Source organism: Bison bison, unplaced genomic scaffold (genome assembly GCF_000754665.1).
Source record: "Bison bison bison isolate TAMUID 2011002044 unplaced genomic scaffold, Bison_UMD1.0 scf7180017864239, whole genome shotgun sequence".
NCBI lineage: Eukaryota > Metazoa > Chordata > Mammalia > Artiodactyla > Bovidae > Bison > Bison bison.
Genome location: NW_011494811.1, coordinates 3,943,068 through 3,958,833, shown reverse-complemented (window position 1 = coordinate 3,958,833; position 15,766 = coordinate 3,943,068). Strand labels below are relative to the sequence as shown.

Below are 15,766 nucleotides of genomic sequence, written 5' to 3'. Positions count from 1 at the left end.
AGAATAATCCAGTAGAGGGACAGGGGTACAGATGAAACAAGAATGGTCAGACTCAGATGATAAATATTGCAACTGAGTAATAGGTATGTGACACTTCATTACACTATTCTCTCTACTTTTGTGTACTGGAAGTTTTGTATAATAAAAAATAAAGAAAAAATTAAGTACACTAAAGCTGCTCAGGCTGCCTTATGCAGATTTGTGCAGCTGCTCATATCCCTGTATTCCTGAGCCCTTCTGTCAGGTCTGCTGATTATCCTGAAGCATGGCTCCTTCTCAAAGTTGGGCCACAAAATGCCACTTTGCTCTATGGTATCTAAGGAGAAGGATGGTATGGTACCTAGCAGAATGATGTTGGCACGTCACAGAAAAAGAGAACTGGGAACACAGTGACTCTTAGCAGCACCCAAAAGAAGAGGGATTGTTGACCTCTCCCCAGGAGCCTGTTCTCCTGACTGTTGGCAAAACAAACACTCGCTGAGCCTCTTCTGAGTGCAGCCCATTGGGCAAAAGTCAGGAGACTGGAGTGGAAGGGTGGTGAGAAGGGGTGACCGAGAAATGGCAGGAGACTTCAAAGGCCTTGCACCCGGTGTGGGTGACAGGCGTAAATAACTGCCTGCAGGACTGGGCCAGAATGAACATGACAACTGAACAGTCGATCCTCCTTATTGGTAGATTCCGTATTTGTGAAGTGGCCTACTTGTTAAAATCTACTTTTAACTTCAAAATCGGTATTTGCATTGCTTTTGTAGACACATATAGAGTGGTGAATAATTGGAGTTGCAGGCTTGTTATTATGCAGGTTCTCATCTACGGTTGAATAAGGTCATGTTTTGCTTCCTTATACAGAGCAGACCAGAGAATGGAGCCAGCAGAGGACAGTGCAGCAGGGAGTGCAAGAAGCTCACTTCTGGGGATGGCTGGACAGGGTTTGAATCCCAAATGCTCAATATGCATTCGTGCATGGGGTGACTTCAGGCAAGTCACTTTAACACTCTGAGCCTCTTTTTCTCTTTTGTACAATAAAGAAAATAGAATCTACTGGGATGAACTGTCTTCAATTTGAGATTATAATGTATGTGAAATGTTATATATACGTATATATACGTCTGTGTACGTACAAGCATACACACACATACAAGCATATTTTCCCTAGGAGCAATGGTTCAGTATTTGCTAATTCATTGTGGAATCTTCATAGATATACTATTGCAAATAATAAGAATCGTTCATATGTTGAGTTTTCTGGGATATACAAAGCTGGAACAAATCAACAAAACCAATAAGAATGTTGTGACTGGAAATGAAAAAAGCAGCAAAAGAATAAAAAAATCAGAGTAAGGCAAGACTGAACTGAAAAATGGGTAACTCTCAGAACTCATTCTTACCAGGAGCAGTAGCAGAAGAGAACTCGGCTGATGGTGACCTAGACAAGGTCTCGAGGTCTGAAGCCTGACTGACAATCTCCTGGAGGTGAATTACAGAGTCTGCAGGGAAGGAAAGTGTTGACAGATCATTCTACCATAAACAAACCTTACTTGTTTTGCTAGGAATTTAGTTCAAAGCCCTGTTGGTTTCACTGTCATCCCATGATTCTACCAGGTATGCAAAGAATGAGAGAAGGGCGTCTAAGACAGTCATAAGCATGCTTCTCAAATGCCTCAATAAACAAACTATGTTAGGCATGTGAGATAAATGATGTAGACACTAGGATTTTACAGGATAAATCTAAAGATGTCCAGAGGGAAGTGGAAGATATTTAAGTGATAGTCCTGGAGGGTAGGGAGTAAGAAAAAAAAAAAAGCTGGCTGGGAACATTAGCCCTCATTTATTTAATTTTCTTCATTCTATTAGAGGCTGAGTCAGCTCACATACTAGTGACATCTGATGTGACCCTGGGAATAGTCCTCAAATAAAAATGATGGCACTTAAGAGCCCATTGCACCAAGGCTAGACAGACACCACTCTCAGCATGTTCTGTTTTCTGAACCTTTATGTTATTATGCACATGGCGGTTATCCACCATCATTTCATTCAGGTTAGCCTGCCACTTCCTCCAAGACTGAGATCTCTCCTATACAAAAGAGCTCTCTCTCCTGAAGCGTATCCTCTCATTCTCTATCAACTCAAAACCATAAAAGAGGAGAAATGGAAACTAAGGATGGAGCACAGTACTTCCTTCTCCACATAGAACTCCCCCTGAGCACGCTGGCCGTTACCTGAGCGTTTCTCCCGCAGAGGGTATGGGAAATCCAGGGCTTTTCCCGCGTATCTGGAAAGCAGCGCATCCACCTCGTCCGTGGTGAAGCCAATCTCCTGGCCGGCCAGCAGCTGGCGCAGAGTCTGCACGGCCACAGCGGCCCAATCCACCTTCATGTTCATGAGCAGCTGCTCCAGCATGAGCAGGGGGCTGGAGGACAGGTGGGCGTAGCTGGCCCGGTGCTGCTCAGGCAGGGTCAGCAGCACCTGGGAGTGGGGGAGAGCCCCAGCGTGAAGGAAACAGGATATGAACTTCAGAAGAAAGTCAAGATTCTCATGGGGAAGTGGGAAGGGTATCTGGGACCAATGGGCTCTTGGCCAGCTGGCTGGGAGTCTTTTAGAAAGGAAGTAAGGCTGGACTCCTAGCTAAATCCTCCAGGTGGCAATCAAGATGAGGGGAACTGTCTCTGGAAAGGTTCAGATAGTAAATATTTCAGACTTTAAATATTCAGACAAAGGCCATAAGGTCTTTGTGGCAACTACTCAACTGGTAAATGAGCGTACATGCTTGTGTTTCAATAAAACATGATTTATAAAAGCAGGCAGAGGACTGGATTTGGCTCACAGGTGCTGGTCTCCTAACCCCCAGCCTAGACCAACCAGGCATGATTGACTTCTTCCTGATCCTTAAAGTCACCGTTCTGTCCTTCTGAGGCTTTGCTAGAATAAGCAATAGAAGGTGAACTAAACCTGGCATCTCCAGGGTCCTACAGGTGAATGATGACTCTAAATTCTTCCTAGGGGTTGTTATCATTGGGCTTGAAATATGTTCACTGGCTCTGATCATTGCCAGTCTTCAAAGATTCCACTCAGGCACAGTACAGCCAAAAAAGAAAAACAGGTGTATCTTCTTTAGGATCATTTTACGTGGTTGAACTCTTAGCAAGTAGGCTGGTGGTCATGTTCATGGCTCTACCAGCACTGGTTCTATTCATGCGGTGTGTTCTATACTCAGGGGACAGTATGACAGGCAACCACAATCATCAGAGAGTTAGAAGGCCTTATCTTTTCCTAAACACTACTCCACTGAAATTAGCTTGTAATTTCTTCTACTAGGTTACACATCAAGGGTAAGGACTTGTTATCCCACTGCATAGTGAGAGAGTCAGTTCCTAGGCAGGTTGATAGGGAGTCTAGGGGTTCCCAAGGAGAGAGGGGTCTGGAATTCTCAAGGAGGAAGAAAGGACAAACTTTTCTTTCTCCACATTGCTTAGGATTATATAACAATAATGTATCTTGCCTAAGGACAGTCTCTGGATTAAACCTTCTGTTATCTTAAAATGTAAATTATGGGAGTAGGTGTGATGAGGTCTTTACAACCTCCAGACATTCTTTGGATTCACTGGAGAGTATATAACTTCATTGTTAACACTAGCAAGTGGGTACTCTTTCTGCCCCCTTCTGATGCCTATGTCAGAAGTTTTCTCTATCTCCTTTATACTTTAATAAAACTTTATTACACAAAAGCTCTGAGTGATCAAGCCTCGTCTCTGGCCCCAGATTGAATTCTTCTCCTCTGGGGGCCAAGAATCCTGGTGTTTTCGCGTGATTCAACAACAACCTTTCAATAGACAATTGACCCCTTTCCTTTAGCACAGAGTAGTTTTAAGGATTTAAAGCAGCAGTTTTAAGTCTTCACATCAGAATCCTTCTGGAAAGCAGGCAGGTCCTGTCCCAAAAAGTTCAGTTGTAATTACTCTAGAGTGTGAGTCAACTACTGCTATTTTTAGAAAGTCCAGGTGATTCTAATTCATAGTCAGACTTTAGAAGCCTTGATATAGCAGATGTCAGGCAAAGCATAAAGAGAACTTAGGAGGACTGTAAAATTCACTTTGGAGGCAGAGCAGTAGGCAACGCTAAGTTCTAAGGGATATGGTGGGCTATTAGGGTCAAGACTTTGTATAGCACAGGTCAAGGAAGGCAGGTGCCTGGAAGAGCAAGTTCTGAAGTGGGAGCTGGACCAGCATGCTTTCCCAACAGCCCCTTCCCCTCCTGACCTTGGATCCCATGTACAGTGCCTGGATTTCACGGTGTCGGTCAGCAGTCAGTTCTCCATAGAAGTGGGTGGTGAGGTAGTTGGCCAAGAAGTGAGAAGTGGCCAAGCTAGGGTGCTGGTCGAGGGACTGCTCTGTGACCTCAAGGCACATGGTGGGGTCGGGAATTCTTTGTAGAAGCTGTTGCAGGAGGAAGGTAGAGGAGAAAGGTGAGGCCTGTAGAAGAACTCTTAGTCCAGCCTTGTTTTGTTTGAGAACAGAACCTTTCAGTTTATTCACTTTGGATTAACCCTTTTTCTGCACTCATTTTCTTCCCCCCACCACTCCTCAGCTTCACAAATGATGATTTTGACAGGACCAGAGATCAGCAGGATCTTGGACCCAGCTGCCCACCTGGTATCTAATGTAAGGTTGGCACTTACAGGCAGGGTGACTATAACCAGCTTATGGAGGAGCAGATGTGAGACTGTGAGTGCTCTGAATGGGATCCAGTAGGAACAGAGCCATCCGATTCGACCAACTTTTGAATCCCTCCCCAAAGAAAACTGGGAAGAGTTGGAGGCTTACCTGCAGAGCCTTTTCATGATCTCCTCTTTCTAGAAGGTGGAGGAGATGCTTCTGATGTAGGTTGATTAAATGTTCTCTTGGAATAGGGTAGAGGCAGCCCCACTCCTCACACAGCTCATACTCCTGGAAGGAAACACACATTCCTTCAACCCATTTAAAATCCAGGCCTTGTCACTCATTCAACGCTTTCCTGGTTTTTCTCAGCAGTCCTGAATCTGCCAAAGCCCCAGGACAGCTTGGGAAGTGTTGATGGGAACTTCGTTGTGGGATTAAAGTGGGATCATAAAGGACTACAATTGGCAAGGTAAGTTCTGAAAATGGTGCAAGTAGGCAGCTAAAGATGTCCTTTTCCTCTTAGCTCGACTATAGAAAAGAAACAGATGACATACAGCCACAAGCACTTGGTGTCAGTGCCGGGAAGATACTAAGGAAGTGGGCAGGACGGAGAGGACTGTCAAAGGAGACAGAGCCCACTCAGCTCTGACTGTGGCCATATGACTGTGCAGGCCCCGTGCTGCCAGAGGTTAAAATTTTTCAAAAAAAATTTTTAGGGCTTCCTTGGTGGTCCAGTGGTTAAGACTCTACACTTTCACTGCAGGGGACATGGGTTCAATTCCTCATCAGGGAACTAAGTTATCTCTCACATGCTTTGTGGCACGGCCAGAAAAAATAAATTACAAAAACATTTTTTTTAATTGAAAAATCTCCCTATTTTCCAATGCTGGCAATGAAATCAATATGAAAAGCTAAAAATTCCACAGACCACTATTGCACAGGCCAAATAAACACGTTGGTGTTAGATTCCATTGATATCAACCCTTGCTACTCCCTGCATCCCCACCCCCAATTTGTGAACTCTGGATTAAAGTTTCAGACGGTGGAATTCTCAGAGCTACATCTGAGTGTTCTATGGTGGCATGTGGAAGGCTCTCCCCACAACTCTGCCTGGGGCCACCTTCTTCAGGATGTTCCCTTGTCTCTCAGGCTACATTAGATGCCCTGTCTGTGCCACCACCACAGTCTGGGCTTGCTTCTGTCACTTGGTATATCACAATCACCTAGGGATATGTCTCACATTGCCCCCCACCCTCGCCCTACCCACCCCCTTCCCAAAATAATGAGCTGCACAAAGGCAAAGGCAAAGGCTAAGTTGAATGACCTTTAGTTTCACCATCGTCTAGCAGTGGTCAATAAAGGTTCCCTGGATGAGTCAGCACCTGAATAAACACATCTACATTTTGATCTATGATACAGATCAGCTTCTTAAAGGGTAAAGAAAAAATTTACTCAGCATTCAATGTCCAACAAACACGTGGAAAGGTAGTTGAGGTCATTAGTAATCATGACAATGTAAATTAAAACAATGATGAGATACCGTCTTATTGGCAGAAAGTAAAAAGCTGGACGATGCCAAAATTGCCAAGAAGATGCAGCAATACGGACTGTGAGTGGGAGACTAACTGGGCCAGAACAATGTGGTAACATCTTAGTAAAGGTGAGGATGCTCGTGCAGCAGTTCCACATTGGGTATGTATTTTGTACCTACTGTGGACAGTGTAGGAAATTTCATGTATGAAAACAAGGGTGTTAGTTCAAAAGCGTTAACTGCCTTATTCTTTACACTTCTCTGAATGTTGGTAAGTTTCACATGCATAAAAAAGAGAAAAAAGAGTGTTAAGTAATTATAGAAAAAAATGTGAACCTTGACATATGGAAAGGAGTCTACCTAACTGGCTAAGGAGGGGCAAATCTAGAAAGAGGAGGAAGGAGAACAGTACCCAGGAAAATGGTACCTTGGCTTCCAGAATCAGGTTCATGACAGTCGATGGGTCCTCAGCACAACAGTTCCTCAGGGCCTGCCAGTTACACCACACCGGGGTAGACTGCAAACCTAGAATCTAAGGGAAGACAAGAAAAGCTATCAAACCACACTGTAGTTTCTCTGTCCAGGAACAAGTCCTTGGAGTTTCCAGGGATGGGCCATCCCCAGGTCTCTGTACCAAACTTGCCAGGAGAGAGAGGGAATGAGAACCAATGGGACAGAGTGTTTGGAGAGATGAGTGAACCGATCTGGCAAGTATAACCAGAGAGCCAAGATTTGGAGTGGGGAGGCCCCAACTGTAGGACAGTTTTCAGAGGCTTCTGTCCTTTGCAGCTTGTTCAGTCTTCTGGGGTCACTTGTCCCTTGCTCCTTCATCTCAAAACTCTATCCAGGTTATTCTTCTGGCTTGAATGCTCTGTGGGATCACCCTTCAGGCAGCATTTTAGCTCAGCATGAAAATTGCTGAGGAAGAGTAGAAAGAAAATCTTTTTCACTTGCCATTTTCACTTTCCCTGGTAGGGCTCTGGACTCTGGTTAAACAGTACACTTGGAAAGATTAGCATATATGTATACTTGTTATGTAGCTGTATCACGTAAATCTATCTCCCTAAGCCTCTTGATCTTGAATATAACACATACATCACAAGAACCTTTCACTTGAAAGGTTGAACTGAAAGTGAAATTGTCACTTTCAGTTATCCCTTTCAAAATGGCTATTGTTATAGTGAAGAGTTCTCATAAAACATGATCCACTGAAGGAGGAAATGGCAAACCTTGAGGAAATTTTTGCCTTGAGAACCCCATGAACAGTATGAAAAGGCAAAAAGATATGACACTAGAAAATGAGTCTCCAGATCAGAAGGTATACAATATGCTACAAGGGAAGAGTAGAGGGCAATTACTAATAGATTCAGAAAGAATGAAGTGGCTGGGCTAAAGTGGAAACGACGCTCAATTGTGGATGTGTCTGGGAATGAAAGTAAAGTCGAATGCTGTATACAGCAATACTGCACAGGAACCTGAAATGTTAGGTCCTAAAGCAAGGTAAATTGGACATGATCAAGCAGGAGATGACATGAATGAACACTGACATCTTAGGAATCAGCCGACTAAAATGGATGGGAATGGGTGAATTTAATTCAGATGACCATTATATCTACTACTGTGGGCAACAATTTCTTACAAGAAATGGAGTAGCCCTCATAGTCAACAAAAGAATCCAAAATGCAGTACTTGGGTGCAGTTTCAAAAATGACAGAATCATCTCGGTTTGTTTCCAAGGCAAACCACTCAATATCATAGTAATCCAAGTCTAAGCCCCAACCACTAACACCAAAGAAGCTGAAGTTGACCGGCTCTATAAGACCTTCTACAGCTAACACCAAAAAAAGGTGTCCTTTTCATCATAGTGGATTGGAATGCAAAAGTGGGAAGGCCAAGATACCTGGAGGAACAGGCAAGTTTGGCCTTGGAGTACAAAATGAACCTGGGCGAAGGCTAACAGAGCTTTGCCAAGAGAACACACTGGTCTTCAGATCAGATCAGATCAGTTGTTCAGTCGTGTCCGACTCTTTGCGACCCCATGAATCGCAGCATGCCAGGCCTCCCTGTCCATCACCAAGTCCCGGAGTTCACTGAGACTCACGTCCATCGAGTCAGTGATGCCATCCAGCCATCTCATCCTCTGTCGTCCCCTTCTCCTCCTGCCCTCAATCCCTCCCAGCATCAGAGTCTTTTCCAATGAGTCAACTCTTCGCATGAGGTGGCCAAAGTCTTAGTAAACACCATTTCCCAACAACCCAAGAGATGACTCTACACATGGACATCACCAAACGGTCAGTACCAAAATCAAATTATGTTCTTGGCAGCTGAAGATGGAGAAACTCTATACAGTTAGCAAATCAAGACTGGGAGCTGACTGTGGCTCAGATCATGAGCTCCTTATTGCAAAATTCAGGCTTAAATTGAAGAAAGTAGGGAAAACCACTAGGTCATTCAGGTATGACCTAAATAAAATCCCTTATGATTATACAGTGGAGGTGACAAATAGATTCAAGGGATTAGATCTCTTAGACAGAGTGCCTAAAGAACTATGTACAGAGGTTTGTAACACTGTACAGGAGATGGTGGCCAAAACCATCCCCAAGAAAAAGAAGTGAAAGAAGGCAAAATTCTTAAAGAGATGGGAATACCAGACCACCTTACCTGTCTCCTAAGAAACCTGTATGTGGGTCAAGAAGCAACAGTTAGAATTGGACATGAAACAATAGACTGGTTCAAAATTGGAAAAGGAGTATGACAAGGTATAGCAGAGTACATCGTGTAAAATGCTGAGCTGGATGAATCACAAGCTGGAATCAAGATTGCTGGGAAAAATATCAACAACCTCAGATATGCAGATGATACCACTCTAAATGACAGAAAGTGAAAAGGAACTAAAAAGCCTCTTGATGAAGATGAAAGAGCAGAGTGAAAAAGCTGACTTAAAACTGAAAATTCAAAAAACGAAGATTATAGCATCCGGTCCCATCACTTCATGGCAAACAGAAAGGAAAAAAGTGGAAGCAGTGACAGAGTTTATCTTCCTAGTCTCTAAAATCACTATGGACAGTGACTGCAGCCATGAAATTAAAAGATGCTTGCTCCATGGAAGAAAAGCCATGACAAACCTAGACAGTGTATTAAAAAGCAGAGACATCACTTTGCCAACAAAGGTCCATATAGTCAAAGCTATGATTTTTCCAGTAGTCAGGTACAGAAGTGAGAATTGGGACCATAAGGAAGGCTGAGTGTCAACAAATTGATGTTTTTGAATTGTGGTACTGGAGAAGACTCCTCAGAGTCCCTTGAACTGCAAGGAGATCAAATCAGTCAATCCTAAAGGAAATTAACCCTGAATATTCCTTGGAAGGACTGATGGTGAAGCTCCAATACTTTGGCCACCTGATGTGAAGAGCCAACTCATTGGAAAAGACCCTGATGCTGTGAAAGACTAAAGGCAAAAAACAGAAGAGGGTGGCAGAGGGTGAGATGGTTAGATAGCATCACTGACTCAATGGACATGAATTTGAGCAAACTTCCCTAAAAGACAGGGGAGCCTGGTGTGTTGTAGTCCATGGGGTCACACAGAGTCAGACACAACTAGGTGACTGAACAACAGCAACACTGAAATTTAACTGAAGTTTAAAATAATCTTTAAAGAAGACAGAGATTAAATTCTATAAAAACTCTTGACCATCACCAACAAAGACACCATATCCATAAAATGTACACAAAGCTCAAATATACAGGTATTCCTTGGGGGTACTGCAGGTTCAATTCTAGACGACGACAAAATGAATGTTATAATAAAGTGAGTCACATGAATTGTTTGGCTTCCCAGTGCAAATAAAGTTATGTTTACACTATACTGTAGTCAATAAATTGTACACTGTCTGAAAAATGCACATGCCTTAATTAAATATTTTATTGCTAAGAAATGCTATTTTTTAGCATCTGAGCCTTCATCTAGGTGTAATCTTTTTGTGACAGCAACATCAGAGTTCACTGATCACAGATCACCATAACAAATATAATAATAATGAAAAAGTTTGAAATACGGTGAGAATTCTCAAAATGTGACACAGAGACATGAAGAGAGTAAATGCTATTGGACAAATGGTGCCAAGAGACACTCAACACAGGGTTGCCACAGACCTTCAATTTGTACAAAACGTAGTCTCTGCAAAATGCAAAAAAGCGAAGTGCATCAAAAAAAAGAAAGGTATGCCTACACATAAAAAAGATGCTTTTTAGACTGTACAGCATCATTGCAGTGTTAATCTTGTTATGATTTTTAATCCTCATCTGACACATATATATTTAAAATCATAGGAGTCAATACAATGGGAACCAGGTAAGAGACCCTATCGATATTCACCTAAGAACAGAAGCTAGATACAGAGAAATAGCCAGGCCTAGATTTTGTTTCTTAAAATCCACCATCACATGAGAACAGGCTGGAGCTGGTAACAGGGTAAGAAGCCTACTTCCTTTCTCTTGATGCCAGGTCGTATACCTTCTGATACACCTGCAGCTCTGCGAGCTTTCTCCGTAGCTCACACTCCAGCCCATCTTGGACAGCTGTGTCTGAAAGGCAGTAGGCCAGGATTTCCAGGCACCACTCCAGGGGCCACCGGTCCACAAACTGCAGTGTTAGCTGACTTCTCAGACATGCATCCTTCACAGCAAACAGGAATTGCCAACCTTCTTTGTCTACGAGACAAAAAGATGTTCAGCAAGCCTGGCACGGGAGCTCAAGAGTCCAGGTTACTTCTTAAGAGAAGGGCTGCGTTCAGTTTTACAAACAGGAGCTGGGTGGGTCCTGAAGATCCATCCGACCCGAATTAGTTTTTACACTTGGAACAATTCTATGATGGGGACAGATGCTGTATCTTGTTTCTTGTTTATGCAAATGAAATCAAAGTCATGGGAGTTTCTGAAGAGAAAGGAGAAGAGAAGAGAGGAGAAAGGAAAAAAGGGAGAAAGAATGAAAAGAGAGAAGACAGAAGAACAGATGAGGAGCTCCATGGTTTGGCAAGCTGCATGCACAGCACCGTTTCAGACTCAACTTGTCGGCAGAACTTTTGGTTTTCCCTGTATTTCCATGCTGCTTCCTACATTATGACTTGAAAGTTATTGCAGGCAAACTAAGTGTTTTTTGTTTTTTTACTGTTGTTTTTACTTAGAAGCTCTCTTTCTCACACTCCCACATCATAGAGCTGAAACACAGACTCGAAGCCATTAAGACCTCGGAGCTGGTCATGGATTTCTCTACCTTCTCATGGAAGGATTTTCTCCTTTGCATAGAGAAGCCTAAGACCCACTCACAGCCTGCCTGGCTCTTGCTCCCCCTAGTGGAGGGCTGAAGGTCGCCACTCTCACCTCTGGGTACACGTCAGTCTCCTGGGGAGCTTTTATAGTAGGAATTAACTAGCAGGCCCTTGTGTATGTGTGTTTTAAATAATTTTTAAAAATCATTTATTTATTTACTCTTGAGTGCACTGGGTCTTTGTCACTGCCCAGGCTTTCTCTAGTTGCAGTGAGCACGGGCAACTTTCTAGTTGCGGTGTGCAGGCTTCTTATTGTGATGGGCTCTAGAGCACAGGTGTGGTTGTGGCTTCTCATTGTGGTGGGCTCTAGAGCACAGCTGACCACCTCAATAGTTGTGGTCCCATGGGCTCTGTTAGCAGGTGGGATCTTCCTGGACTAGGGATCGAACCAGTGCCTCCTACACTGGCGGGGGAGTTCTTTACCATCAGGGAAAGGGTCTGTTTTTATAAAGATTTACTAGAAGATAGCCACACACTTATTTATGGTCTATGGCTGATTTCATGCAGTAATGACAGATCCGAGAGGTTGCCACCAACCCTGTAGAGCTTACGAAGCCCTTTACAGAAAAACTTTCCTGATTGCTCTTTTAAAGCAAACACTTGCCTGAACCTTATCATGGGCTTCTGGAAATGCTGCTGCTGCTGCTAAGCTGCTTCAGTCGTATCCGACTCTGTGCGGCCCCATAGACGGCAGCCCACTAGGCTCTCCCGTCCCTGGGATTCTCCAGGCAAGAATACTGGAGTGGGTTGCCATTTCCTTCTCCAATGCATGAAAGTAAAAAGTAAAAGTGAAGTCGCTCAGTCGTGTCCTACTCTTCACAACTCCATGGACGGCAGCCTACCAGGCTCCTCCGTCCATGGGATTTTCCAAGGCAAGAGTACTGGAGTGGGGTGCCATTGCCTTCTCTCTGGCAATGGGGCTCAGATATTTGTAGTCTATTACATTTGCCAATGATTCTGATATGCAGGGTTGATAATACTGGTTATGAGTGCCTGTCCCAAAGCTTGATGGGCTTGGGTTCTAAGCTCTGCTTCACCACTGACTATCCTGGGCAGTTTCCCACACTCTGGGCCTGGCTCGCCTCTCAGTATCATCAGACTATGGCGGCACCTTTCTCTAGAGTTCCTGTGAGGATCAGACATGATGAGCCACTCGGTGAACGCTCAATGTTATTACCACTAGCTGAAGGAGGGAGACACAGCTTTCTGCTCACCACAAGCCGCTGCACAGCTCAAGACTGCATCCTGTATGCTGCTCAAGTCGTCCATATCTTGTCCGTACACATCAGTGAGCTGAAGGGCCCGGCGCCAATCTCTAGCCACCAGGGCTTCCTCGAAGGCCTCGGTGAGCACGTCCAGGGCAGTGGGAGAATGGGAGCCCAGGAGGACGGTGGACAGACTGGCCTGGCCACAGAGACTCGCGGCCAGACTCTGCCCCTGCTCGGAGGACCCTCGGAGGGGTTCCCAGGCAGCCAGGAGGGAGGCCTCCAGCACAGGGAACTGTTCCAGGAGACGCTCACACTCCCGAGCTACCTGCTCGGCTGTCAGAGGCACTTCCCTGCGGCCACGAAGCTCCTTCCAAGACAAGCTGGGCTTGGTGACCTTTGACCCCCGGGAAGCCCCCAGACAGGCCACGGTAGCCAGCAGCTTCGAGCGGGACTTCAGAAAGGCCAAGGCGGAGGAGGTGAGGGCTGGGGGTGATGAGTCCCTCGGGGAGGAAGGGGGCTTTCTCTCCAGTGTGGGGTTCTCAGTTGACTTCAGGCAGCTCAGCGTGGAAAGTGGGAGGTCATCCAGGCAGCGGGAGGTGTGCAGCTGGGCCAGGGTGCCCAGGCGGGTCAGAAGGGCTGATGTCTGCTTGCTCTGCCTGGAGGAGCAGAGGGTGAGGGGCTCGCAGCAGCAGTTGACAATGACTTGTGGCACGCTCAGGCTCAGACCCTCTTGGGCCAGGAGGGCTGCCAGCCTGGAGGGAAAGAAGCAGAGGGCACGCAAGGCTTGAGTACCTGGGCACCATCACTCAATCTCCAAATTTCTTTACGTTTAAACAAACAGAGGTAAATGCAGACTCTCTGTTTGCCCCTAATCCCCTCCTCTTTTTAACTCAAAAGGCAGCCTATTAGACCCAATGCCCTGCCCCTTGCTTTTTTACTTAATAACACATCTGGTAGATCTGTCCATATCCATCTACAGAGAGGCCCCTCATTCTTTTTTTTTTTTATAGCTACACAGCATTCCATTATCTGGAGGAACCTGAATTTAACTAGTCTCCTATTAGTGGACGATGGCTATGCCATACAAAGTTGTGATAAAATGACTTAGTACATACAGCATTTTTCATATGTATAATAAAGCTTTGGGATAAATTTCCCAATGTGGACTGCCAAAAATGTCAAAAATGCGGATCGTCATTTTAGTGGACATGGACAAACTGCTTTCCCACAGGGGCTGTACCAATTTATATCCTGCTGGCAATCTGTGAGAATGTTTGTTTTCCTACAGCCTAGCCAACTAATTGTGTTATCAATGTTTTGGATTTTTGCCTACTCTTAAGTAGAGTCACCTCTTTATTTTACTTACTTATTTATTTTTAATCTGATTTTAACCCCTTTATTTAGATGGGGATAGGAAGAAACAAGGCACATTGAATTTTAATGAAGCCTGCATAAGAGTAACTGCAAATTAATGGAAAAGTTGAAGAAATCTCTGCTTCCTGTACTGGACTCAAACACAGCTCCACTGAGCCCTTGGTTTCCTTGATGAAACAATTAGGAAGGCCCATGCCTTACACTCATGGGGTGGCTCCTACCTGTCTGGGGGTACTTGTCGCTCAAGCAGGAGATGTGACACCAGTTGGGAAGAGCTTTGTTGCAGGAGAACAAAGGGGTTTCCTACCTTGACCTCCACATGATCTGCAGAAGTAAAGAAAGTGATCTTTGCATCACTGACCGCAACATTCAGAGCCCTATTTTCCAGACTCACCAACAAAAATAGTGTCAAAACTACATGGAAAGTCCTTTCATTGGTATTTTTCTAGGTAAAAGGTATTCTTGACATGATGCTGACCACAGGTTTATCACGCCTTAGCACTGTTCTAGAGACTTCCAACCAGACACACTTCAGTGAACAGGTCTAGCCACAAATAGCAATTTCTGCTCCCTTCCATGCGACTGAAGTGCAGGTAATACTTGCTCTGTGGTAATACTTGCTCTGTGGACTCGAGTAAGCGTCTGGCATTTTAAACAGAGACTCAATTCCTCTTCTCAGTTCTCATATCCACAGTAGATCGAAGATCTGAGAGAGTATTTTTGAGTCATTAATGCCATCAAAATGTACTGAATACTCTCGTGTGCTGTACTACTGTATGAGGCATCGGGGAGATAGAGGTGAATAAGAGAGGACCTCATAAATCTACTGCTGCACCTAGAACCTCTTCATCGTGTGCCTTCTTCTTCCTTGCCCTAGACACTTGTGGGCCGGTCCTGGCTGTATTCCTGCTACTTACCAGGCTCAGAGCTCAGGCTCCGAAGGAGAACAGCAGCCAGGGTGCTGCAGTACCTGAAGAAGGTGCCCATGTAGTCAGTCTGCTTGCCGCCTGCTGCCGTCTGTTTGCCCAGGTTCTTCTGGAGGAGCTGAGCCTGGATATACACAGGGTGGGCCTCGGCCTCCGGAGCTTTCTGGGCCACCTGCTCCACCAGGGAGGAGAGTGGGGTACTCCTGGGCTCTGGGAAGAGTTATGGAAGGAGAAGGCATGCAGTCTTGAGTCTGTGCATCTGGCTTTGGGTCAATTTCCAACACAATACGGGAACTGAGCCTCTGCTCAGTTCTGCATGGGGCATCCTATACATGGGTATTATACTTACAAGGCAGCTATAAAATCCTAAGTTTAAGAAATATAAACGCAAGTATATACTGCATGGGGCATCCTACAGCTTGGGTATTACACTTATAAGGCAGCTACACAATCCCAAGGGCTTCCCTGATAGCTCAGTTGGTAAAGAATCTGCCTGCAATGCAGGAGACACAGGTTCGATTTCTGGGTTGGGAAGATCTGCTGGAGAAGGGATAGGCTACCCACTCCAGTATTCTTGGGCTTCCCTGGTGGCTCAGGTAAAGAATCTGCCTGCAGTGTGGAAGACCTGGGTTTGATTGCTGTGTTGGGAAGATCCCCTGGAGAAGGGAAAGGCTACCCACTCCAGTATTCTGTCCTGGAGAATGCCATGGACTGTATAGTTCCTGGTGTCGCAGAGTAGGACAGG

General features: G+C 45.0%; 1 protein-coding gene across 2 annotated transcripts in view; it reads right to left on the bottom strand.

The window, feature by feature from the left end:
- ZFYVE26 (zinc finger, FYVE domain containing 26) overlaps positions 1 to 15,766 on the bottom strand; it is a 68,787-nt gene that overhangs the window by 24,985 nt on the left and 28,036 nt on the right. For both annotated transcript variants that reach the window (XM_010846707.1, XM_010846708.1), the window contains exons 19-27: positions 15,013 to 15,231; positions 14,317 to 14,419; positions 12,728 to 13,473; positions 10,700 to 10,896; positions 6,614 to 6,718; positions 4,821 to 4,943; positions 4,257 to 4,433; positions 2,220 to 2,466; positions 1,389 to 1,487 (exon numbers count right to left, since the gene is read on the bottom strand). In XM_010846707.1, the coding sequence (XP_010845009.1) occupies positions 1,389 to 1,487; positions 2,220 to 2,466; positions 4,257 to 4,433; positions 4,821 to 4,943; positions 6,614 to 6,718; positions 10,700 to 10,896; positions 12,728 to 13,473; positions 14,317 to 14,419; positions 15,013 to 15,231 (2,016 nt within the window). The remainder of the gene's footprint in view (positions 1 to 1,388; positions 1,488 to 2,219; positions 2,467 to 4,256; positions 4,434 to 4,820; positions 4,944 to 6,613; positions 6,719 to 10,699; positions 10,897 to 12,727; positions 13,474 to 14,316; positions 14,420 to 15,012; positions 15,232 to 15,766) is intronic.